General features: G+C 33.8%; 1 protein-coding gene across 1 annotated transcript in view; it reads right to left on the bottom strand.

Moving 5' to 3' along the window:
- Positions 1-5121: 5121 nt before the first annotated feature.
- The window catches only part of LOC148283922 (uncharacterized), a 47565-nt gene continuing 26749 nt past the window's right edge, over positions 5122-25937 (bottom strand). The window contains exons 5-10 of the mRNA XM_088242940.1: positions 21282-21430; positions 19969-20149; positions 19387-19487; positions 15474-15578; positions 11829-12052; positions 5122-8243 (exon numbers count right to left, since the gene is read on the bottom strand). Coding sequence (XP_088099066.1) covers positions 5223-8243; positions 11829-12052; positions 15474-15578; positions 19387-19487; positions 19969-20149; positions 21282-21430 — 3781 coding nt within the window. The 3' untranslated portion in view covers positions 5122-5222. The remainder of the gene's footprint in view (positions 8244-11828; positions 12053-15473; positions 15579-19386; positions 19488-19968; positions 20150-21281; positions 21431-25937) is intronic.

Below are 25937 nucleotides of genomic sequence, written 5' to 3'. Positions count from 1 at the left end.
TACTATTAGCATAAAAAAAGTTTATATAAAAGATTTTCAATTTATTTATTTGTAAGACTTAGAAATGGTATGTGCAATAACCAATGTTGAATTTAGGGATTACTTTTTATCAGAAACCACATTACCTCTTTATTTTTTTACACACAGCTATTTCACTAATGTGTAGATTAAAAATTTTATTAAAAAAGAATTCACCTAAACCACAAATGCCATAAATATCATAATATGCAATTATTTAGCTATAGCAATTTTTTTTCATTCTGTAGTCATTTTTCACTCAGTCTATAAGATTTGACATAGCCTTCGAACTAAAATTCTATATCATTACTTCTACCCAATATCTGACCAGAGCAAAAGCAATTTATAAACCCTATGAGAGGAGGTTTACTGTAAATAGTTCAAACGGTACTTGCATTATGCTTTCTTTTGTTGCGAATGCTTAAAAAAAAGGTGGTTAAAAAAAGTATATTTTACAATATTTGACACTATTTACAATGATTTTTTTGTTTTGGAAATACACATGGTTTGATTCTTACAATTAATTTAACAAGGCTGACTTAAAACTCAAATTCCCATGCGTTGCATCACGCTCTATGCCTGAATTATCATAAACCCGTTCCCTAAATATCTTGTTTAATGTTAGGTCATATCTTAACATAATATGCATATTTTATAAATTAAAATATTTAGTATACATATGTAGCAATTAAATAATGATACTGCGCACCTTCCACCGTGCAGCTGCATTGGGTGAGGTTGTTATTGAAATGTTGTTGACCTTGATATTTCTGAAGCAACTCTCTGTCTGCTATAGTTTTATTTTGAGCCTTGGTTGTAGAGGACCCTATTACGTAGTAGTGAGACATAAAAATTGAGCAGCAAAATTACCTCTTAAAATTTCCTTGTAAAATTTTAAAAAGCTTTGACGGAATGCTCGCAAATGTTAAAAGAGGCCTTTGGTGAAATGCTGGTCAGCCAGACCGTGTGCCATTGATAGTCCGAAAAATACGGCAGGTGCGGTAGGGTTTCTCGTCTTCTTCGTCGATCATTGTCATGCTGTAAAATCACTTTATCGTGTCTCTCGTTGTATTGCCGCTGTTTGTCTTACAATGCTCGGTTCAAATGTATTAATGATCAGATTCCCAAGTTTATTGCATGACTTGTGTGATTTATTTATTTACACCACTACTTACCGCTAAATCCATCTACGGGAAAACGGCGGAAGCAAAGTTGTACACCCAATACAATATTACAATAATTACAATGGAATTACATCAAGAATTGTCAATAAATAGATCATTTTCAAACTGTAACTTATTGACTGACTACTAATTTTTAATGACTGTAAACATTCAATTTTTGTACTTACTAAATAAATGTACCTTATTTGTTTCCCACAGTTAAAAAAAAATATATTGTAAATGAATGTTTTCTATTTTAACGTAAATAGTGTTATTTTAAAAGGGTTTCTGCTCTATTCAGTAACATGTCAAATTAATTTAGCAGGGACACTCGGATAATTATTTAAAAAGTTACTGGAATGTTTTGCTTTTATAATAAACTTTGAAGCTCTTTGAAATACAACGCTTTCAAAATGATTTTTGTACATTTATTTAGGTGCTTTACATGTTATACATAATACAAGATATCATCTACTCAATTAAATCTTGAAAAATTTGCCAATTTTTCAAAATGCTTTGTTCTTAAAGAATATGATTCTCTGTAAAATTTTCTTCCTTTCTGTATATTCTCAAACGACAGAAATGCAATACTTTTAAAGGTATTCAATAATTTCCATTTATCCTAAACGCCAAATACTCAAAATAATTCATCTAAACTATTTCTAAACCCCTAGGATACTCTTGAAAAGCAATTATACTTTGATTATTTCCTAGTAATAAATTATACTTAGAGAGTGGACTCCTTAGTTTTAGAAAGTTATATTTATTTCAGTGCCTGAAATATGTTCACTTGAATAGAGAAATGTTTAGTAATAATTTAAATCGTATTAGTAATAGATCCGATAGTGTACTGTCAGTTCCAGGATGCAGAACTAAGTTCGCACAGAGGCACTCCTTACATGTTGGTCCAAGATCCTTCAATCTTCTAACCAAGTACTAATTTTACTACCAATCACTGGTACAGTTTAAAGTAAGTTTGAGGTCTTGGATTAGCATGGAAGGAGCAGATAGACACATTCTTTTTTTTTTTTTTAATTAAAATTAAAAATAAATGCATACTGCAAATAAATAATTTTTTCATAATTTCAGCACATGTTAATTTGGTTTTTATTTTTCTTTTCTTTTATTTTTCTTTTCTTTTCTTTTAATGGTCATGTCATACCATATATATGTGCTATAAACTTTTTAATAATTAAAAAAGGAATGGCCCAAGCTCAGACACTGTGGTCTTTGTGGGCATTTTTTCCAATTCATGTTGTAGCTTAATTTTAAGATGTATTTTTCTAAAGTGTATTTTTGTAATTATATTTCTATGTAAATAATATATGTATGGAAAAATAAACAAATAAAAAAAAAAGTTCTTCATAGGATTTTCTCGCTTTTAACAATGAAGAACTTTAAAATATTTGTCATCGTTATTATTACTTTTTTTTGTGGCAGAAAAATAGTACTATACTGTAATAATTTTCAACACAAAGAGAAAAAATCATATTATGTATTCTATAGGATACATCGTCAAGAAAAGAGTTAAAATATCCTATGTTCTTTTTCTGTTTTTTGTAAGTTTTTTCTTGATTTTTATCAGGTCTCTAGACAAACTTAGGTCGTATAATTATATTATAAATTAAGAATTAAGGATACAAATTCACTATACAAATTGTAACCCGTTCACCAGCTGTAAATGCTACCATCTGAAATGTGTACAAGACATAAAATATTTAGGAATTTTTATTGACTCACACCTTGACTGGTGAAAACATATCAACTATTTAGTAGGTAGAGTTAGGAAACTAATCTATATCTTTATAACACTGCGTAATATATTGTCCATTGTAGATACTAAAAGTATATACTATGGTTTGTGCAATTCCGTTTTGGCCTATGGTTGTATTTGTTGGGGAGGAGCTGCCAAGACTATTCTTGATCCCTTGGTTAAGGTACATAAATCAATATTAAGGATAATATTGCAAATACCGTACAATCATCTGAGTGAAGGCCTTTTCAAATCCTTGGCAAGAAGGTCATATATTAGTTTAGACATTTTATAACCTGTCATTGGCTGGTTTAATTGGCCACTTTACACACTGTATATTGCCCATTGTGCCTATATTTTTATTTTTTAAAATAAATATTTGCATTCTTATGATTTTCCCAAATATTTCATTTCGAGGGCCATTTTCAACGAGTTGTAAATAACTCAATATTAAAAAATGGTTATCAAGTTGGGGTAGAGTGGCATTCGAAGCAGAGTTCGAGACACTAGCCACAGGACCACAACCCGACTCAACAAAATTCTCAAAATTTTAACATCTATTTTTATTTAATTCTTCCATCAGTTGAATGTTTGTGTATTTATTTACTAGTAAATGGCGGAATATTCTAAAGTTCAGATATTGAAAAAAAAAATGGATACATACTGATTAATAATTCCTTTCCCATAATTTATGCAAATTAACATATAATTTGGCCCTGACAGATTTCTGTTCATCTGATTGAATTATTTCACCTAGATGACTAGGCAATGCTTGAAACTATTTTTATACTTCTTCTTGGACCGGGTGGATTTATCAAAAATGTTTTGAGTTTGTCCAAATTTTTGTTAATATGGACTGGATTCAACCCCCTAGGAGCTGTCAATTTTAACATATTTTAACAGAGATGAAGAACATTTTAGAGACAGGTATATTAGAAGGTCTCTAGGGGGTTGAATCCAGTTCTTGTCTACGAACATTTAGTAAAATATTCATTTGAATGATACCTCAGAATAATAATAATAAGTATTTTCATATAACCCTGTTCTAAGACAGTCAACATATAAAAACAATAATCAATTCATAGAAAAACATAGTAATATTTAATAAGGATCTACAAAATTCAATAACAAAAAAAACAATTCAAATAAGAACATGTGTTGGCCATGTAACAGTCTCCATCAGCCCCTCAGACTTTCCGCGACAATTTCACCGAGGATGTAGTCGCTAATTACTATAACTAATTTTTAATAACGTTGTTCCATAGAATTAAGAATAATCCAGAAGGAGCTTAGAATCATATTTGAATACATCGGACTGGTCCGAAAATTCCCCCATTATGCCCCACATTCGCCGCGCGCATTCGTGAAGTCGCCGCGTAATGTTTTCAAATGGGAAAAAATATAATCATAACACAAATGTAAGGTAAAAAAAAGCAATCTGTTAATTTCTCTAACTTTACATTGCACGCGGAAAAATTGATTAACACAACAGAGTAGATAAGTAAAGGGTCATTTAATAAGAGTAATTGAATTAATGAACTTTGAACTTAAAATAAAAAACAAAATTAATTTTACATGAAACGGATATTTTTATATCATGTTAAATAATATTTGATGGTTTAAAGATAATATCGGTCAAATGTCCACTACAGAGTTGTTTAATCCGAAGTCTAATTTTCATTAGTTCTCTCATTAGATGAGCAAAGTAGGGTAAAAATATTTACTACCCTGGCAACACTAACGAAATGTCCATTTTGATTTCTTCGACAATCTGACATTGAAAAATAATTCAATTTTTAAGTAATGTATTTGCTACTTACACATTCATTTGATAATTACACATGAAATGTGATCCCATCCCGTTTCTTTAAGATCCTAGTAGTATTTCTACACTTTAAAAGGACACAACACGGCATAGTTGAATTCAACTCGGGAGTTGCGTACTGAGCGACGTCTACAAAGAAACTAATGGGTCCAAACGTAAAACTACTCATTTATGAGGAGTTTAATCGCCTTCTGTTTGATGCTCGTATGCGGTTTCTAGACTATTCTTAATTCTATGCATTGTTCTAATTTCAACATAAAAGTTGGAGATTAAAAAAATAAAATAATCTTCTTCAATTGCTTGAATGAAAATTTATCGTAATACAGTTTTTTTTATAGCTCAGAATTGAAAAGTATATGAGATTAAAGAAAGTAACTCTTCATATTTTTTTTATTACTTAATGTCGATAATATAATTCCTATACAATTCAAATAATAAATATACGAGTATTTGGACAAGTAACTTAATTATTCGTATGGAACTGCTTAAATATAAATTCATCTCGTTTAGTAGATTCCACGAGTTCCTTGCGCAGTTTTCTGAGTTCTTCAAGATACTTGCTCGGGTTTCGTTTTGTGCGTGGGTAAGGAGTTGGTCCACTCTGACAATCGGGGGGAAAAGATGCAAGCTTTCTGTCGAATGTCTCCGAATATCGTTTTGGAACTGACGAGAAATATTGTTTAGTCCTTTCAGTACTGTCCTCGAGGCGATCTAAAGATGTGAATAGATCTTTTTCGATCGCATCGATTTCTTTGCTCGCTGAAATGAGTTCGTCATCACTTGAAAATATTGTATCATAAAGGTCAGCTGTGTCTTCTAATTTTCCTAAATCGCTGTTGTGCTTTTCCTCATTATCTATTAACTCGGCGTTAATTGGGTGAGGAGAATTAATATTTATTTTTCTTCGCGTGTTTCCTGAAGTGGACGACTTATGAAACTCTCCTAAATTTGTAGTTCTGTAAATATTTTCGTCAACAATTTGTAACTGCTCATTACAAATTGGAGAAATTGTTCTGGTTTTCGGTCCATTGTTGTTCAATGTTAGTTCAGATAATCCTTTTACAGCACCGATTGATGTGACTAACATTGTGGCCTCTTTTATCAAGTTTGTGGTGGCTTCCATGTACTGAAGGCATTTCACATCATGGTTTGATATTTCGCATCCGTTTTCCGAATCAATATGAGATTGATTTTCTCTCAGATTGTTGAAGGGTGTCAAATGTCTTTCACTCCAGCAATGGATTCCCATAAAGTTTTGATTTGTTTCACAAGTTTTTTCTAAATAGTTCGATTTCGTAATGTGTCCAGGACATGAATAATTCGTCCTCCTTTCGTTGCAAGACAGCTGACAGGTAGCGCGGTGACTGCATTTTTGAACATTATCGCTCGACTGTTTTACAGAAGAATTCTTATAATGTGGCTTCTTTTTATTGCGACTTGAACTAATGTGAATATCGGGTTTCCAGGTTACCGTTTTAGACTTTTTTCTTTTATTCAATTCGCGAGGTCTTTTGGGCGATAGTTTTATATTGTAGGGGTAGTTATTTTCGTTTCTCCCCATGATTATATTTTTCATATGTGGCCAACTATTCGTTTTATTCTCTGTACTAACGCATATGCGGGGTAAAGGCACATAAACATCTTCGAGGAAATCCGCGTAAAAGTTATCTAAGGCTGAATCTGCTTGAGTCGATTTAGAACTGCGAAGACAAGTTTCGTGGCTCTGTTCGTCATTTTCAACACCCTTAGTTGTTAATTTAACGGTGTCGGATGTTAAGATTGCGGGGGAGTTGGAAGGTTGCGAAATGCCCCGAGTCACGCCAGGTTGTTTTACGACTTCATCCGAGACGGCCGTCACGCGATCGCTGGTTTGATTGATATTGGCTTGTGTTTTACTTTTGATTACACTATCACACTTTGTCACTCTCGAGCTTCCACGCCCACCCGAAGTTATTTCTTCAGAGTTTAGTGTACACTTTGCTAATATCGAATTTCCGCATTTGTCGTTATCGTTCGCATCTAAATTTCCCGAAAAACCGGCACGTTGGTTTTGTACGGGACTTCCCATTGTATTCGTAATTTTTTGAAGGATATTATTCGTCTCCCCACTGCTTGAATTTTCTCCCGGATTATGATTATTGAGTAGATCGGGAGTTGCTCGAGTTGCTAATTTAATGTTGGAAACATTGAGATTATCGCTTTCGAGACTATCATCTGAAATTCCATCTACATCATTTTCCATTTGACCGAAATCATGAGATATACTAATATTTAATACGTTTGGGGATGATTCTCTCTCCCCACAAATAATCGGGGCGGGAGGATCTCGTTTAAATTTGAGATATTTTGTGAAGGATGAGTATTTTTTTCTCGAGGGAGCAAGTTCTTGAGTTTGTGTTGATATTACATTAAAAGAACGAACTTCTTCAGTCATCACGCCGCAAGTTTTTGTGAACATTAAATTAGAATGATTTGATAGTTTATCAGTTTCGATACTTTTGTCTACACTGTAAATAGAACCACCATTAGTTCCCACGGAAGCTTCCTTGAATAACATAGTTGACGCTTCTGTCTCGACGCCAGCGTTTCGATAAATCTTATCGGTTTGAAGATTATCCGTTTTCAGAGGTTCTATATCATTTTGTATATCAATTGCTACCTCTTTAACTCTGATTGACGACTGATTTTCAGTTTGGGTTTGTGCTGTTACTCCAGCTCGCAGCCTACGAGATGCTCTTAGTGCCCGGTAACTTATATCCATGAGCTTTTTTCTGGCATTATTACAAATTTTCAGTTCATTCAGTGGTTTTTTGCTGATACAAGAAAGAGCATTATTTGATGTTGCACTTTCTTCTTTCCGTTTAGACATTGTGTACAGCCTATCTGTAACAGATGCCACAATAACAGCCCTTTTATTAAAAGGTTGGAATGGCACATGTTGAATATTTTGTATACTCTTCGCGGTGTCCGGAGTTTTGATTTGAACTTTGGCTGATTCGTTTTGTTTTTCTGTTTTATCCGGTTTGGCCAATTTTTCCTTTTCTGCTAACCTATTTATAACATTTTTGTTCAATCTTACTAGCGGTATTTTGTTAGATGATTTGAGGGTTCTGAACGAGTTGAATTTATCCGCGGAAGGTAATGCTTCGTGAGAGCTGTATTGGCGTTTCTTGTTCCTAAGAGGAGGAAGCGGCACATCGTGAACACTTCCCGCCCGGTGAAGTCGAGGTCCAAAAAGGCGATCTTCGGCCTGACTAGAGTGGAGATTGGATCTAGTCGAGACAATACTAGTGTTCCCGGAGAGAGTATCATTACTGGCGATACTGACTCGCGAAGATGCGAGAGAATTGAAGGAATCTTCACCCTCGTGCTCCGGTTTTTCTGTGATGTCTTCTTCCTTTATGGTACATTCTGATATTCCACTGATTTCTTCGTTGGATTCGGTTTTTTCTCGGTCCTCTTCGCAAATAGAATTAAAAGACACCTGTAAATATGGAAAAATGAATTAGAAGAAATGAAAAACCAGCGAAAAGCCTTAAGACTTGGAAGAAAGTACGTACTTTCATTTCAGGAGAATGTTTTGCTTGTAAATATTATACTTCTTTAAAAAAAAGCCAAAAAACAACAACTGAAAAATGTTTTGAATTAGGATATTTTTTTGTCAAACGTCTGATGAAATAATAATAATAATAATAATCAAAGTTTATTAACAAAAATAACAATAACTTTATCTATTACATAAACACTTAGGTAATAGATTTCTCGGATCATGTCTAGTCTGCCTAACTAGGTACAACCTGTTTTAAGGCAGACATTTTTATGCAAAATAAACAATAACATAACTACCTACTTGTTAATATACTAAACAGTTGTACAATATTAATTTATTAGGAATTTATTTTTAGTAAATTTTCCGATTTTTCTCGACCTAAATCCAGTAACCAATTTTTTACAAATTTGTTAAATTGAATCCGGGTCATGGTTTTGCAATCTTTGGGTAACATATTGAATATTTTGGGGCCCAGAAACCTGAAATTTCTTTGCCCGAATTCAGAGTTTGTGATAGACCCCATGACCCATCCTCTAGTTTGACTTCTGGTAGTGCGGGAGTGTTCCTTTTGGGATTTGATAGAATGATTTAACAATTTAAGAAAAATGACACAAAATTTATGTGATTTAAAATGCTTTTATTTCTTTTAAAAAATCAAAACTTTTTGTATTGAATATACTCGTATTATTAAATCATATTAACAAATTTGACTAAAATACTTTACCTTTTATATAAGTAACCAATGTTTAGTCTTAATTTCAAGAGGCGTAATCTGCCGGTCGAAAAGTAATTATATTTTATTTAAATAAATCTTTAAAGTATACTTTTTATCAGAAATACTTAAGAAAAGAATTGTTTTTATCTAATGTTTATTTACTTTTTTTTATGGCGCGATTTTGAAAGAACGGCGTTTACGGCTAAGAATTGTCTCAAATTGAATTTATTTAAATTGAAATAAAACTTTAGCAAAATGAACGTTGTTGCGATGAGCGTCGCGATTAATTGCGCGAGTAGAGCAGTGTGTGGGCAGAAGGCAACGTCGGGCGACAGGGCGGCAGCGCGAGGAGCATAGTAATGAGCAGCGCAAGGAGCATAATGTGGCGGGGCTGTAAGACAACGAAAAGCTAGGGTTTCCTAGGACAGCGGTGCCCGTATCTTAATGGCCGTAGTGAACGGTGATGCGGTGGACAGCCGTCGTAACGTCGACTAGAGAGGGGTTTCCTAGAGAAACGGTGTTAAATGGTGTTGATAACACAGTTTTTCTAGGAAACCACTATCTAGGCACCGTTACGACGGCTGTCCACCGCATCATTGTTCACTACGGCCGTTAAGATACGGGCACCGCTGTCCTAGGAAACCCTAGCTTAAGACAGCGAAGAAATTCACCCGTCCAGGCGTGAACGTTTCGGAGGCACTGCAGTTCCTGTATTTTTTTTTTTTTTTTTTTTTTTTTTTATACGCCTCCACTCGTTTGCGAGTGATTTTGGGCAGTTCCTGTATTAGGCGGTCCAAATAATTACCCATTATGCATTGTTTATAGGTGACCCTTAACTTATTCCACGCTGCTTCCCCAGTACAATGTTTACGCGGAGTTCGACTACTTTTTAAATTGAGGACTTTGCATGAAGAAGATTTCAATTTCAATTTATTTAGATGAAAGTTTTGCAGTCTTACTTTTTTTTCACTATCGTTTGATGGACAATAGTAAATTTCATTGGAAAACAAGCGATCTATTGCGAAAATTAGCTCTGCCACAATGTATGGCGCACGGAACAAACACCTCATTCTAATGAACCTTTTCGAAACTTCTAGATGTAGGTTCTGCAGTGCAGATGAGGAAACACCTATACACAATGTGTATTACATTCTATGTGAATGTGATGCTTTGATGATTCGTAAAAGGATCCTCATCCCCGGGGACCACCGGTTAAACCTGCGGATGTTAAAGAGCTTGCGCCCTACCTAAAAGCCCGATACTTTACGGATCTGGGCTTGGAGGGGGAGATTTAGCAAAATGTAAACTCTCGCCTTCCACACAGTAGCCAGGCTCTTTATAGACCTGGGCTTAGAGGGCGAGAACTATTCACGGGGACCCGTCGAAACAGATCTTCACAGGTCGCAGTGACGTCAGGAGCTTGCATATCACTGACCCCACCACTAAGAATAAGAATGCATAGGTAATATGGAAACAGACCCTGAGCTGCTCCCGTTTGCAACAAACAATGATTTGTAGAGTGAAAATAATATGTGATGATTTTTTTGTGTGATTTATAGCCATAATCCTTAAAACGGTGTTCAAGTTATTACATTATTTTTTATTATTTATTTATGTTTATTGTTGTGCACACAGTGCTATATTGGTAACAAAAAACAGAAACCTAACACAGCACCAGTTACGTACACAGCACAATATATAATACAATTTCTGAACAGGGCAACAAAATGTGACAAGAATATGTAGAACATGCGAGTCCATTTGTGTTGGTATCTCCATAGTTGTGAATGAGGAGTGTTGTTTATGAAGTGATGTGTGTAAAACGTAGTGTTTGTTTTATATGTATAGGAGATTTAGTGTTTTTTGTCTCTGTTTTTTATCTTTTTTATTTAAAAATAGGCTAAATATTATTATTGTCAATGAGACTCAGCTTCCGTTTGTAGCTGAGAGCTAAGTCGATAACCTATCCTTAAACTACCTATCCCAAAGTTTTAAATAAGTTATAATAACTCTAAAAGTTTTACTTTAATAAGTCACACCACTATTTCGGGAATTACACTGGCTACGTTTTCTACAGAGGGTGGAATACAAACTCTGTTGGCGTATGTATAAGTCGCTGCACAACTCTGCTCCAGAATATCTAAGGGAACTATGCATTCCAGATGAACTAGCTGACAGACGTCTTACGCTTAGATCAGCTTCATCTATGGCGAAAGGAAAAGTTATTATACTTCTACGCAAACAGCGCACTAAATTCGGTGAGCGACCATTTTCAGTCGTAGGCCCTATGGCATGGAATGCTCTCCCAGCTGAAGTCGCTAAACCGTGAGAGTGATGTTTCGAAAAAAACTTAGAACTCACTTGTTTTACGAGTACAAATCATTTGAATAAATCCGTAGAGCATATGAAAACAAAGTAAATTGTTTTACTTAAATTACAAATTTAAAAAAGTTAAATTAAATTAATCATTTATCATTGAAAATAGCGCAGTATAAATTATCCACAATAATGTGAAAATACGTGCATTTTAATTTTGTGTATTATTTTATTTATTATTTACTTATTTATTTTACAGAAACATACAGTCAACAATGATCAATAATTAATAATCTCAGATATGACCATTAAAACAGTTTTTTATAGTTTCCAAACTAAAATTGCCTCCCTCTTCATGCTGCGTCCTTAATTTATTATATTTATTGGGTAGATATTGAGTAAAAATCAGTTTTTTGGTTTGTATAATACAGCTTTAAGTCACCCTAGAGGGTTGAACATCTTCTCAATTTTTGCTGCTTAATATCTACCTGAGTGGTTTGGTGCACTTGCGGCGGGGGCGGGAGCGGCTTGGGTGCCGCGCTGAGCAGCCCCCGGAGGCGCGCCACCTCGGCCCGCAGCGCAGACAGGCTGCGCTGGGCGGCGCCACGCGCGCCCCCCGGCGCGCCGCCTCCGGGAGGGATGCGACCGGCCCGCGCCGCCCAGCGCATGGTATTCACAGTCTCGGCGTAGCAGGAAAAGGAAGGAGAGACGGCTGGATCAATTTACAATCGTGTTACTTTGTGAAATGTATTTAATTTATTGTTATATATTCGTTTACATAAATAACGTCGTGTCGTTGCGCCGGCATTATCTGTTAAGCTAGGGTTTCCTAGGACAGCGGTGCCCGTATCTTAACGGCCGTAGTGAACGGTGATGCGGTGGACAGCCAGAGGGGTTTCCTAGAGAAACGGTGTTAAATGGTGTTGATAATACCGTTTTCCTAGAAAACCACTATCTAGGCACCGTTACGACAGCTGTCCACCGCATCACCGTTCACTACGGCCGTTAAGATACGGGCACCGCTGTCCTAGGAAACCCTAGCTTTAAGGGAACTTGCTTTTTTTAATGTTTTTAATTTCTCATTAAATTGCACATTTTTTTTCAATAAAACACTCAACTCGATGTAACTTTTACACAATTTTTTTTTTTTATTAGTTGGTTGCCATAAATTGCCGTCTGGCAATAAGCCCGCCAATGTACAATTAAACTTATGCACAAAAAGTTAAATAAATAAAAAATACAAGACAAGAAGGGTAACTTTTATATATATACATATATACTCGTATATGTATGTATGCGTCAGCTCTTTATGTATTTCATTTCGACCTTGCTGGGAATCGAACCCAGAACCTCAAGCACGGTAGGCCAACCACTACGCAATGAGGTGGATTTGCCTCCACTTGACTTCATTTTTCAGGATTTTTAACGGAGAGAGAAATCAATCGACTCAAAACCACTCGTCCGGGTTCCACATATATATACGTTTAAAAAAAGAATATTTTAATATTGAATTTGGGCACATATAAAACTATTCTTGTTAATATTTCATACACAGAACTGTATTCTTAATTTCACCCGGAATCGACATCGGAAAAAATATTGAATTAAAAAAGATCCTACCTCAAATTTAATCAATTTATCCCTGCATAAAATGGCAGCGTAAAACATATAATATTCAAATTAAATGCTTATCAATTTATGTAAATTACAGCAAACAAACCATCACGCCGAGAGAGAGAGGATAGAACGCCATATCACTCTTGTCTTTGGATACAGACTTCGCTTTCTCTACATTGCTACATTCATACATCTTCTCATGCACGCTCGCATTTGTTGAATTTGGTCATGCCATGTCTTTCTCGGTCTTCCTCATTTCTGCATCCATTTGCATTATAATAATAAAATTACTGTTTTTAGTTTTATTATATTTTATTTATAATTTTCACCAGTGACTTGATTTCGTCGTGATCAACATTGTCAACTATGGTACGAGCAGATAACAGTTTTTATGCAAAAAATAAACATTTTTACGAATAATGAGGGTTACTTCCATTATCCTGAACACGTCGATATTAATAAATCAATTCAGTGGCGTTGATTTAATGAAATTTTCCCAGGTTAATGAATATCAGGTATCCGCCGGATATTAGGCTACTATCCGGTATCCGGCAGTATAATAAAATTAGGCCGGATACCAGATAGTTACCAGATATCCGTTTCATCTCACATAAAAATTGAAATCCTTCCGCTTGATGACAGTTGTCACCGGAGTTTGATGTGTCCGTCCCTTATTACTTCATTCTTTATCCCAAAACTCAATATTTTGCTGTTTTGGGACCTAGTGAGGAGCCACGATTCGCATCCGTAGAGAAGAATAGGTGTTATGGAGGGGTACAAGGTTACAAGGGCTTAAAATTGTACAATGAGTTCCCTGAATAAATTAAGGAAAAGGAAAGTATTAAAATATTTTAAATCAAAAATGTTTTCCCTATTTGTTGCAATAAATTTCAATCTGAAGATCACTGTTGGGAGTGAAATCCATCATTGTCTACAAATATTTTAACGTAATTGATTAAACCAACTGGTCCAAAAGAAGTATAAATATTGAAAATATGTTTTCAGGTGTTGCCCAGTAGGTGAAATAGTTCAGCCAGATAAATCTCACCCACATCAATAAAAGTTTCAGCTCTTTTACTTCACAAAGGTCAACGATTGGAAGAGGTGAGAAAATGTGGAAAGGAAAGGTGTAAACATAGGCAGAATGGTAAATGTTATACTGTAATTTGGCCTTTTAGTGGGCAACAAAATTATATGGTGCTAAATATATTGAATAAACGCTGTTCTGCAGTAATGAAAATACAAAAAAAAACAGTTAATGACAGTTCGTAAGTCTTGTAACCGGCCTAGACTTCCATATTACCTTCTCAAAAATGTTTTTCTTTTCTGTTGCAATAAATTTTGTTCAATTTATTAATTGTGCCAATTATTTTACCTTTCAACCATTGTCAATTGTTATTATTTTACTTTTATCAAGTCTCTGTTTAACACTGATTTTATTTATAGCAAGTCGGGACATGGATATTTTATTTATAGCAAGTCGGGACATGGATAGTTTATTTATAGCAAGTCGGGACATGGATAGTTTATTTATAGCAAGTCGGGACACGGATATTTTATTTGTAGAATGTCGGGAAATCGGAATGTTTTTGTTTTATTAAATGTAAAAAAATGCGATCTTTCAACGTTCACACGGATTTTCCTTGCGAATTTTTACGGTTTGGAGCTGAAATGCCGTGTTTATCAAATTGTGGAAGAACAAACTGCTTTATGAATAATACTTTTCACATTCTAAAGAAATCTACGATAAGTGCATTAAATTTGTGCGTCACGAAATATCTAATATAATTGATGTACAATTAAGTTGTGTTCATAAGAATTTTCATAGTAATTATGATAATTCAACACGACTTCAGTTTATGCTAGGGGGAAATAGTGTTATGTTAAGTGTTTAAACTTTTGTGGCTCTGAAGTTTGAAGGTTTTCGGATATAAAGTACAACAATTTAGGGCGATAATAATCGTCTAAATTTACAAACAATATTTCACATTTTTTCATTTAAATTTTTTAAATGATTTATTGTATAAGTACGTAAAAAATATATTCTATAACTATTATTTGTGTAAAAAAAAAAAACAAACAAAAATTGTAAAATTTGTTCCCCAGCGCGGGTTTTCCCGGTAAGAAATACATTGTTAATTCTGGTAAATCATTAAATAAATAAATCAATAAAGGTATTGTCTTTGTATATACAAAATTTGTATTTAATTATTATATAATGGCTTCTTATTAATGCTTGTAAATATTTTATTCCCTACGGCCTTTTCTGTCTTCCGGTTTAGAGACGTACCTTTTTTTCGTCAGAATATAATAATTATTTGAGCTGACCAAAAAAGAACTTTTCTGCGTAATACCAACATAAACAGCAAAAAATAGGGACGTAGGTACTTAGGATACCGGTAATTTAAAAATAAACTCGCCGCTTTTTAATTTCGGTAGGTACTTGACGAAATAAATCTTAAATTTTGTGTTTATTTTAATAAACACTCGGGCTGATAAAAATAAATCAAACCTACTCGCAATCATAATATTTGTAGTGTGTCCTGATAACGTGTCCTTCAGCAACCACGTCAGGACAGAGTCTCTATATGGGACGTATTTGTTTCGGGTACAAGGAGTGGCTGAAACAACGTAAAATTTCATCATAATAAAAAAATATATTAAACAAAAAGCAATAACTCTTTTGATATTACCACGATTCCTTATTTTATTATTTTTTTACGCCCATAAGGCTTTTACATACATATAAATTATATAAAACATTAGTAAATAAACAACATAAAATGAAAAAAAAATATTATAAAGAAACAAAAGAAAGTACAGTATTTAGAAAAATAGTCGGTATAGAAAAATATTAAAAAATACAGTATGCTGTTAAAGAGGAAAAATATTGTATAAGATTTTTTAAAAAAGATGAACAAATACAATTGAAAGATGTGTAACTTAAAGAAATATAATGTAAAAGTTTGAAACAGCTAGGTACAAAGGACGTGCGGTGGGGTTTCAGATTAGGAAAGCAGTCACTTGGTACTAGGTACATAGATAAAATATATGAGGGTATCAGAAGCAAACTTAGAAATCTCCATTGAAGGAGTTACCGAGACATTTGCGAAAAACTTTTTTTTTTAATTGTGAGATTTCTAATTATCCTTCACTAACTCAATGCAGTATGGTAAGTTTGCGGTGTCTTAGTAGTATAATTGAAATCTGTGTTTACAAGAATTAGAAACTTTTTTGAATTACTTAGTATTAATTAGTAGGTTTTTATGTATAGTTTATTTTGGCATCAATAACAAATTTTCCGTTTTTGGTGGAGATTTCTTCTAATACCCTTGTTGGCTTTTAGTACCCTCATAATAACACAGTAATTCGAGTTTAGTGCTTTGAAATAAACTAAAAAGCAATTTTATTTATTATATATACGGCCTAAGCCAATTACAACACTTATATGAAGAAACATATGTACAAGAAACTAAACAAAAAGAACATAAAACTGTGTAGAAAAGACAAAGGCAATAAAATAATGGTATACAGTAAATTCATAAACACATGTCATATTTTCAGCATAAAAGAGTTATATTTCATATTTTAACATTATAATACTATCGTGTCAATCGATTGAAGTCCCAAAAAATTAAAAAAAAAAAAAAAAACATTATTCTTGTATGAAAAATAAACAGATTGGTTTGTTAGAACTGCTTCCACGAAGCTTATAAAGATTTCAATTTGCGCAAGCGCGGACTTGAGAATTCAGTACTAAACGACCGTTTTATAGGAATTAATAGACTAAAGCAGTTTCTTATTCCAGAATTAGACAGAGCGCACTGCATTTTAGTTTAGTAAGCGCATAACTGCGCAGGTGAAACGTTATTGGATTGAAAAAATAAAAGCATAATATAAATTTCTGTTTAATATTAGCATGTACATTGTTTTTTTTTATTTACAAAGCTTATATTAAAGACATCGATGTTATTAGCATATTGGTTTGCAAGTACATGTATCCGTGGTACCGGTGAATTATATATATAATTAGTAGCGCTGTAATTATTTAATGATTGACCGTAGTATAAAAATTAGGGAATCCGATCCCGCATCAATATCTCAATCCCGCAAGCCTGCGGGATCGAGGACATCAATCCCGCGGATCCGCAGGATTTACGGGATTGCCAAAAAATCATATTTTTTGTTCTAAGTAGTTATGTTCTTGCATTAATGAAGTGCTGTATGAAATAAAAGACAATTATATTTAAAAAACATAATTTTTTTATTCAGTCAGTTTTAACCTTAAGAGTACCTATATATTAAATACTCTAAGTTTTCAACGATTTTTTTTTAATTAGATGAATTATTTTGAAAGTGTTTCCGAAGAAATCATAAAATATTAAAAGTTTCGTCTTTTAAATTCGATCTTATTTTGTTACACATATACCCGCGGCGGAAAACGCACGCTCGGCTTCAACACTGTTTGGCTTTATCGACTTTACATAGTTATAAGCAGCTTCTAAGTGTGTACTTTCGCTATTGCCTCCGCATTCCAAAAGCATCATCTCACGTTTCAATATCAGTTCAAGTGAATTTGCTCGGGGGACTCGGGCGGGTATATGTTATTTGTGAAGACTCGGCTACCCATTCAGTACGGAGACTGCGCTCTAATTCATCTTCTAATGTTCATGGGTTCACGACTTCTCGACAGATGCGATAAAGACACGTTGTCGTCTTCATCGTCGTCCTCAGTCCTCATCAACCCACTGGGTTTCGGTTTGAGGTTGTGGCTGCGCCTCTTATAGCAGCCTCTCAATCAAACTCTTAATTTATGTTCTTAGTGTTACTTTGCTTGGAAAAAAGAATGTATCATCTTCTTTATTTGTAGACATTGAATCTTGTTTTAGATATTTGATTGGATTTTCCAAATAAAGCAACACGGCGGTCATTGATGTGAGGCGTTTTTTTATCCGGCGAAATAAAGATGTCACAAGTTCCTTTCTCAGTCCGTTATTTTTTTCTTTTCAGTTTGTTGATCATAAAAAAAACACGATATGGTTTCCGCAGTAACTAAAGTTACATCCTCGCGGCATAAAACATTCACAGCAAGTTTTACTGGCTCTAAAGCATGTTCAATATCAGTCAATGTTATAAATTCTTCAAAGTGAAAGAAAATAAAGATGTCAGTTTAAGATCAACAAGAGCTTTAGATATGCATCGTTTGACTCGGTTAACCCTCGTTATCATTGTTGCAAGACTGCTCCAGCGCGTTCGGCAATCTAGGATCAGCTGTAACTCCCTGCCAAATTCTGCTTTGGTATAATTTTGTAACAGATCATCTTGTGATCGATTTTCATCATTCGATTAAACGAAAATGCTGTATTGCTTAGTAGGCAAGGCAGACGTTTTCAACTAACGAATTGAAATATTTGTAGAATGCAAATCTATCATTATTATTACTCTGTAATATTCTAAGTAATACTATAAGTATTATATAAATTAACTATATTTAATCATTTCAAAGATGATGAACGGTAATTTACATTTTTTTGATTATAGTGCTTTCTATGTTTACTTTTGTATGGGTACTATTGTGTACCATATTTACGTGTTTACTTATTTTTTAAATGACTTTAATTGTCATTATTATTATTATTTCTTTAATTATTTTTTTTTATACAAAATAATTTTATTGTGTTTAATATACTTATATTTTGTACCTTTTAAAGAAAAATACACATGAATTATTTTCCTTTTAAAATTTTATCTGCACACATTGTATAATTATTTTTTATATCTAAATATGTTTTTTATACAAAACTGCTGTGTTATATATTTAGTATTTATGTAAAATAATACTTTTATATTTAATTGTTAAGTTTTTCACATTATATTGAAATGTTAAAATTATTTTTAATTTGTATCTTTTTAAGGTTAAAGGCACTGCGTGCCGTGTGTGTTAATCAATAAATAAATAAAAGTAATCTTAAAAAACTTACGCCGAAAACGAAAAAAACAATGATTGTCTATGCAAAGGCTATCATTTTATCGGCTCAGTAATACGCTATGGGGAGACAAAATCATGAGTTCCATTAAGAAAGTTGTTTAATTACCTTTTAATGAGGCCGGGACCGGGACGAATTAATATTAAGAAAGACGTCTGCGCTCCTTTTTTTCAAATTCCATTTTTATTTCAGTCCCGCAAATCCCGTGGATCCCACATGGGTAGTCCCGCGTCACCGATCCCGCGTACGTTACTAATACAATTTATGAGTTGATAACAATCGACCATTGATGTTGATATTTTAAAGTCTTTCAGGTTTCGTCTGTTTTCTAATGTTTGTATATTCAAATAATCGTTTAGGCATGTGTAATTAATATATTCAATCGCCATATTTAGTTTAAAATTAATAAAACGCAACAAATTATGTTGAAACTTAATCTTACCAAGTGCAGAAATCACATTTGCCAAAGCGACAAGAGATTTGTTGATGTTCGCTCCTTCCTTCTGCCTCGACAAACTCTGGTTCACGCTGCTAGGCCTTTCACTGTATAAAAAAAACAACAGTAAATCAATAAACCTCTCTATTATTAATTTTCCGAAAATAATTAACTCTAATACAATTGTCATTAATTAGTAATTAATTAATAATTACTGGTGACGCCCTCATGCTCTATACATGTTCATAAGAACGAATATGTAGAAGAAGAAAAGTTATTATTACTGGTAAAGCGAGAATAAGAAAGTTCAGCTATGGGAAATTCGATATAAAAATGTATTTTTTGTTAAAATTAAATAATTTAATAATTGTACTGTAAAGTTTCTTAAAAAAATGTATGTAGAAATTGATAAAAAATGAACTGCTTCAAGGCCTACTACATGGCCTTGACTACTTTGAATGACGTCACAAGTTCTAGTGAATCAACCAATAAATTACAGCATTGAAATGATTACCAATTGCGGCGTATTTAGATAATTTTTAAATAGGGAAAGTGATGAAAAAACTTAAAGATGTCCGACTAACTGACCTGCCTGCCAGATCTAGCAGAGTGAGGGTGGTGGCGGGACGGCCTCTCCTCAGGGCGAGCAGGGCGTGGGACCTGCTGGAGTGAGGGTTCTTTCGCGTGGCGGCGCTGCGCCTCCTGGCGGACCCCAGGCTGAGTAGCGACACCAGCTGCGAGCAGCTCTGGACCGTTAGCTCGCTTAAATCTGGACAAAGTGCGAGTTGTGTGGAGTCAATATGACGAGGAAGAAATAGCGATTCGCGTTCAATGGAGGGAACAAAGCTGCCATAGTTGTTCGAGGATATTTAAGGTGAAGATGCTATAAACTATTGACTAATTTGCTGTAAAATAATGAAGCAGATTACATTAATTACTAATTTATCGTATTTTTTTTCGCTGTGTCCTCTTTTTCTCTTCATTTGGGAAAAAACGGACACAGCTTATGTTAACACTCAATGGGATATCAGTCCCTTAGCCTTTTGACAGTTGTTTTTTGTATTAGAGCGTGGGTTCCCAACCAGTTCGGCGCGCCCTACTTTGGGGGGCGTAGAGTGACCCACAAGGGGGCGCTGCATTAAAATAAACTGCATTTTTAAAACTATGCCATTTATCCTGTTGTCGGCAAAAAAGGACTGCGTGTCCTTTTGCCATTGTAAACTAGCTATCTTTGTTAACGCGGTTTCTCAAAATGTCCGTGGTCTCTGTTGGGAATAAAGACGACACAAAGAAATATACTACTATGACGCCAAGGATTCACCATTTGTTTAACCGCTTAAGGACTACACCCGAGTATATTCGGGCGGCTATTACGTGCAAAAATTTCCATACCCGAAATAACTCGGGCAAACTTAACGCGCAGAAAAGACCACTCCCGAACACACGGGTGAAAATAAATAATGCTACGAGCCACGAGTTTTTTTTTCTAGTTCTTTGCCTTTATAAGGCACTATTAATGAATATATTTTTTTTCAAAATTTGAATTTCTTTTATTTCTTGACCTTCGCTATGCACTATAGTATATCAATTTTAAGTCTCATTTTGGGCCCGAAATGGCTTTTACGAAGTATATATAAGTATGTTTAGTCGATAAAATTACTAATTATAATGATAAACGGTTGGAAGTTAATTATTTATCTGTCATTTTATTAAAAATAAATACGCCCACTATTATATTAATCGTTTATTTAATTTACATACAATTGAGACAGGGGGGTGTTGTGATTTTATGAGAAAGTTCGGGGAGGCGCGTATGGTAAAATATTGGAAACCGCTGTACTAGACTGCGTAGCGTTCATTCGCAGCTTAATTTTTTCACGTAAGTTTAAATTGACTGTTACCTTCAACATAGGGCCCCTTCCTCGGGTGCTCCCGCACCCGCAGCCCCCTCAGCAGGTTTGAGGGCGCGGGCTCCGCCCCCCTGTCCAAGCAGCCCAGGTCCTCGGCACACAACAGATCCCGCACGCGTTCGTTATATATTTCAAAGTAACTAAAAAAGGAAAATATGATAAATTTATCGATAGTTTTTGGCCTGTACTCGCTAACTTTTTGTGGGTAACGGGACCCCGACGCGACGCCGAAGCAACGGTCATCCGACGGCGGGGACACCTACACCATTTCAATAAGCGTAAAACATAAATAAAATAAAAATAACATTTTTCCAGCAGATTTTGTTTCATAACCATTTTAAGGTTTCGGTATTGTAAAAATACTACAATTTCAAGCATTTTAAGAAAAATAATTTACTTAAGGTGATTCTTAACGAAAATATAAAACTAATTATTCGTAGAGGGCGCTTTTATATTTTTTTATTGAAAAATGCCATTTTTACGTTAATTTTCAATTGAAATTTTACAAAACTTGGTTTGCTGAAACTTTACATATAATTTAGATCCTTTTCACAAAATGGTGTATAATACAAAAAATAGCATATCTTACTTTTTGTTTTGTACACCATTTTGTGAAAAGGAGCGAAATAACATTTTTATGGTATTTGATACAATCAATTAATATAGCGTACAGTTTCCGCAAACCAAGTTTTGTAAAGTTTCCATTAAAAATAAACGTAAACAATTATAAAAGCGCCATCTATGAATAATTAGTTTTACTACTCGTATGTTGTATTCTTATACCTAAATAGGTATAAGAATTTGTACTATTACTGACATTTTTATCGGATCACAAAGAAAAGTTATTATATATATGGAAACCTTATCATTTACTGCTTTGAAAACATTTATTTTACCAAATGACTCAGGATCTGCTACTTTTATTTTAGTACAGCAATTCTAGTATTAAGCAAACGTATCTAGTAATCTGTTTCTTACGAAGACGAAAATATACTTATAAGCTAGTATTCATATTAAATTTTATATCATATGTAAAATATTGACTTTAAAAGTCGTTAAAAATCCCTTCCGGTTCGAATTCCACTCTACCCCAACTCGATTCCATTTTCTAATAGTGAGTTATTTACAACTCGTTGAAAATGGCCCTCAAAATTAAATATTTGGGTAAATCATAAGAACGCAAATATTTCTTTTTCAAAAAAAAAAAACGCAATACTTCATTGTTCCTGGATTAGCACCTGAACCGTAAAACTGATCACCTTACTTTTATGTTACGGGTGATTAAAATACGCTGCATTTGGTTTAACATGCCGTGTCCTATGCACAACTGGGTGCGGAAAGGGAAATGAGGGTGATGAAAATACCTTGTGTAGCACTAAAAACGAAAGATGGTAAAACGAATTGTGTAACGAGAGTAAACACCAGTAGCTCAATCACAAATAACCATCGACGTGCTAATAAGCGACGTGATACCAATTTCTCACCATAGTTGTTTATCGTATTCGCGATCACAATGCAAATTATTAAATGTCAAAATATTTATTTATTTGACACTTTATATACATATACAATATATATACATATAAGGGCGGGCATATTGCCTTAAAGCAATTCCTTCCTACCTACCCAAACCATTCAGTTTGAGAAAATATAAATACATGGACATATTGAATCTTACAATTTTATACAAAAATTAAAAACAAAGATTAACAAAATAAAAATATATTTTTAAAAATTAACACTATACTATGAATATTCACGTTTCGCGACGTATAATACTGCTGCGCAATCACATATTTGAATTTCACCGGTGTAAATATGGAAAATATTCCAAAACTGCAATTTGTATTTATTTATTTATTATTTATCATGCTATTTATTGCATTTAGCTGGCTGTTGGCAAGTCAAATGTCAAAAAAGCAGTCACTTCTTACCATTTTGCAAATGCAATATATTGTATAATTTTTTTTATAGTAAACGCCGATTTTTCGCCGAAGAACTGTATTTATTTACGAGGAAAAATAAAAAACAAACCGACCCGAGCGTTGACTTAGAGATTACACACGCGTTGACTTGTGACTGCGATAACTTAAGCATGTTCATTGTGATCGCTCAAATGCTCAGCAAGTTTTTAAGCACGACGATAGTTATTTGTGATTGAGCTACAGAGGTGGTAGTTCAAACGTTTGACCGTAATATCTCGCGTATTTACATACAAAATACACGAGAAAAACTGTTTTCTCGTGTTGCGAAAGCAGTTCAGAATAGCACCCCAGCTAGGTGTGTTTGCGTCGTTTGAATGTATCGTACATTGTGCAGTAAAAGTTTAATGGGAATGCTTCGCTTACCCCAAGACGGAAGCTATCGATGTAATGTCTATACTGCACTTCTACTACTTCGTGCATAGGAACTGTGGCCTGTGACTATGCAACATATTATTATAAATACCAAATAGTGGGACACTTAGACACGATATCTGTATACCTGTATATTTACGAAAATGGCTAATTGAACATTGCTTTTGCTGTAAATTATTTCCTTAACACTTTGTATCCCGGAGCCGTGTAAACACGCGATTATTTAACCACGCGTTGTGTCCCGGTCCCGTGTTTTCACGTGGTTTAACAGCTGTCTAAAAAAGTGCATTTTATTGACATTTAGTGACTTATTTGTGCTTTTTCGCTGCTGATAAACCACGTGAAAACGCGGGACCGGGATACAAAGCACAATAAAAGGAGTGAGACCCTGTATATTAATTTATTTATACTTTTAAAATGTTTGTATTCTTTTTTTTATACAGAATAATGTTCCGTCACTGGGGGGTCCCGTGCCAAAGAAAACATTTTACAATAAGTTAAACATGCCGTAAATTAGTTATTTAACAAAGTTAATATAATAATAAAATCGTAATTAATCTAATTATAATTAACATAATAAGCAATATAAACTAAAATAATCATAAAAAACATAACCAATTGTGCGAACATTGCAATGTGGCTCTCCATGAAGGCTAATGTTGTAAACTATCATGCAAAAATGACTTATTGAATTGTTTAAAATAAGTATTAGAAGTTTCGATTGATTAAACCCAGTATTTTTATAATTATGACACTTTTAAGAAACCCTTCACAAATCATGAAATTTCACAAAAATGGGCCGGGCACAGGGTAAATTCTATGTGTATTCGGCCGGTGATCAAAGTGTTAACAATAATACAATCGAAGTGGTTGATGAATACATACATCTAGGACACAAAGTTAAACTCGCTAAAGATAACCAGACAGCGGAATTACCAAGATGAATAGGCATATTTCATATAATATTTCGGTAAACTAAAATATATGTTTAAAAATAAAGATGTCGCTATATGCTTAGACTTAGAAAGACAAGTCTATGAATCATGCATATTGCCGGTGACGACATATGGACTAGAAACCATGTCTGCAACACAGAAAAGTAGCCAGAAATTAAAATGCACGCAACGATCGCTGGGTGTATGTCTAAGATACAGAATAAGAAATGAAGAAATAAGGCGCTGAACTGGAGTCATGGGTATCATGGCTCGTGCAGTTAAATTAAAGTGGCAATGGGCAGGACATTTAACGAGGCAAAATGATGGCAGGTGGACACCCAGAAGAATAAAATGGAGGCCATGAATTTCAAAAAAATTCTTACTTCTAAATATTTTTTTTAATGTGCTGATATGTCTTCTTGCCTATACTGATCATCGCTGTTTCGTATGTGACAGGGTTTAAAGAACACCTGTATATTATGATATTAAATAAATTAAATAAAATTAATATAGTAGCGAAAACCCTTAAATAGGCAATAAATGACAGATTAAATCAAAATTGGTTATATTTATTAAAGGATTTTTTCAAAACTAGTTTAATCCACTTCACTATATCAAACGCGGTTAAATTCAAAATAATTATTTACTTTTTATGGATACTGTTAAATCTCTTATTATTTTATTTATATAAAATACATTTACTCGTAAATCGTTCTTAAAATCGAAATGTTGTCCTTTTATAAATTAATCGAATCGCGATAATCTGTTACAGAAAAACGTTGTTTCTGTAAAATCGTTTAGTCAGGATTCAACTATTTTTTATGTTAACCGACTCAATTACTTCTTCCAATTAACTTTTTCTTTTATGTTTATTGTTAAAGCTTAACACGAACATAGTCTAAAAACCCATAATGAGTTCATGCATATAATTATGTATGTAAAGTGTAACTTAATCTGGTATAAAAAAATAAAATAATAATACTTTTTAGTACCACAACTGGCCAGGAGTCCCAATTAGTGATTTACAGCACAGAACACCCAGGCTTGAAAAAATCACATTTTATTTTTTGTTTTCTATTTCCCACAAAATTGTAATCTTCATCTTGACCGGACGCGGTAAAAAACAGAAAAAAATATTTTGGATGGCAACGAAAGAGGTTTTTGCTATTGGAACATGGCGCGACAACCAATCAAAGTTTTAACATTTGTTTGAGAAAAACTTTACCCAAGAATAAAATCGTTTTGGCTATATTAACACGATAGCATTTCTTTATTGATTTCGAGCGTGTCTGATTCACAGCTTTTATATATCTGTACCTTAGAGGATAAAACACCGGAGTCTACTTTATGCCGTT

The sequence above is a fragment of the Micrasema longulum genome, unplaced genomic scaffold (assembly GCF_059751315.1).
Source record: "Micrasema longulum isolate JH-2025_06_02 unplaced genomic scaffold, ASM5975131v1 h1tg000178l, whole genome shotgun sequence".
NCBI lineage: Eukaryota > Metazoa > Arthropoda > Insecta > Trichoptera > Brachycentridae > Micrasema > Micrasema longulum.
This window is presented reverse-complemented; position numbering and strand designations above follow the sequence as displayed.